Source organism: Wasmannia auropunctata, unplaced genomic scaffold, assembly GCF_000956235.1.
Source record: "Wasmannia auropunctata unplaced genomic scaffold, wasmannia.A_1.0 LD282812.1, whole genome shotgun sequence".
NCBI lineage: Eukaryota > Metazoa > Arthropoda > Insecta > Hymenoptera > Formicidae > Wasmannia > Wasmannia auropunctata.
The window spans coordinates 1-994 of NW_012080078.1; the positions used below are offsets into that span (position 1 = coordinate 1).

Consider the following 994-nt stretch of genomic DNA (forward strand, 5'->3'; position numbering starts at 1 on the left):
GTGTGTATATAAAGATATTATTTTAAAATATAATATAAATAAGTGTTATAAATAAAATAAATAAAAATATAAAAATTAAAGTATCTTTAAAATATTACACCTTACTTACATTTAGTTCTAACATTTGTTGATACATTAAGTAATTTTATTTAAAATTTGAATAATTTTAAAAATAAGAAAATATTTAATTTGATACGTACGTAATTTTACATCCTCTGCAGTAAAGCGTGATATAAAATAAACACTGGGATATAAGCGCAATCCTTCTTTTACACATCTCTCTAAATATGATAGTTGTTGCAATAATTTCATAGTAAATTTCTTCCCATTCTCTTGTATAGCAATATCGATTTCGTTTCTGACACGATCCTGTATTATTAGTATTAATTAATAACATGTCTCATATTTTCATTGAAACGCAAACAAATTCCGCGTAATTTCAAGATTAATTAAGTATATTAATATCTCAATTAATTTTTTTAAAAATGTGAACATAAAATACATTGAAAGATTAAAAGAATATGTGAAATACATCGCGCATAAACGTGTATAAACATTTTTTGTATCTACCAATATCTATTTATCAATATTAACATAGAAAAAAGCAAAAATTGTACAGTTATTAAACACATACGTTCACAAACATTTAAAATAAAATTTTTATAATTTAATTTCATTGATATGTTTAAAAAAATAGTTTTTAAAATCATTAAAATTAATTTCTTTTTCTAAAGATAGCCATTTATATTTGATGATAAGTACCTGAATGTCTTTATGCTCAGCTAATAATGCCAAAATAAAACATAGAGCCGTCGCAACAGTATCATGACCCTGTAATCACATACATATTTATGTCAATATAAACATTATAAACAATATGTAGAAATACTAAAAGATGTTACAAACATACCTCAAACATAAAAGTGTCGACTTCTTCTCTAATATCAGAATCAGTTATTAAACCTTCACGAGATACAGATCGGAAGAGCACACG

At 23.5% G+C, this 994-nt stretch overlaps 1 protein-coding gene across 1 annotated transcript; it reads right to left on the reverse strand.

The window, feature by feature from the left end:
• Positions 1-103: 103 nt before the first annotated feature.
• On the reverse strand, positions 104-981 carry LOC105461611 (cytochrome P450 4C1-like). Its single transcript, XM_011708113.1, has 3 exons — positions 911-981; positions 763-831; positions 104-369 (listed from the first exon to the last, which is right to left on the reverse strand). The coding sequence occupies exons 1-3, from the start codon at positions 917-919 to the stop codon at positions 136-138; spliced, it is 312 nt and encodes a 103-aa protein (XP_011706415.1). The 5' UTR covers positions 920-981; the 3' UTR covers positions 104-135.
• Positions 982-994: the final 13 nt, after the last annotated feature.

What these genes read in the sequence shown, in the direction of transcription:
- LOC105461611 (XM_011708113.1), bottom strand. An exon ending in CTGAGCATAAAGACATTCAG is followed by an intron (nt 370 to 762) that starts GTACTTATCATC and finishes CTAATAATACAG; the next exon opens with GATCGTGTCAGAAACGAAAT.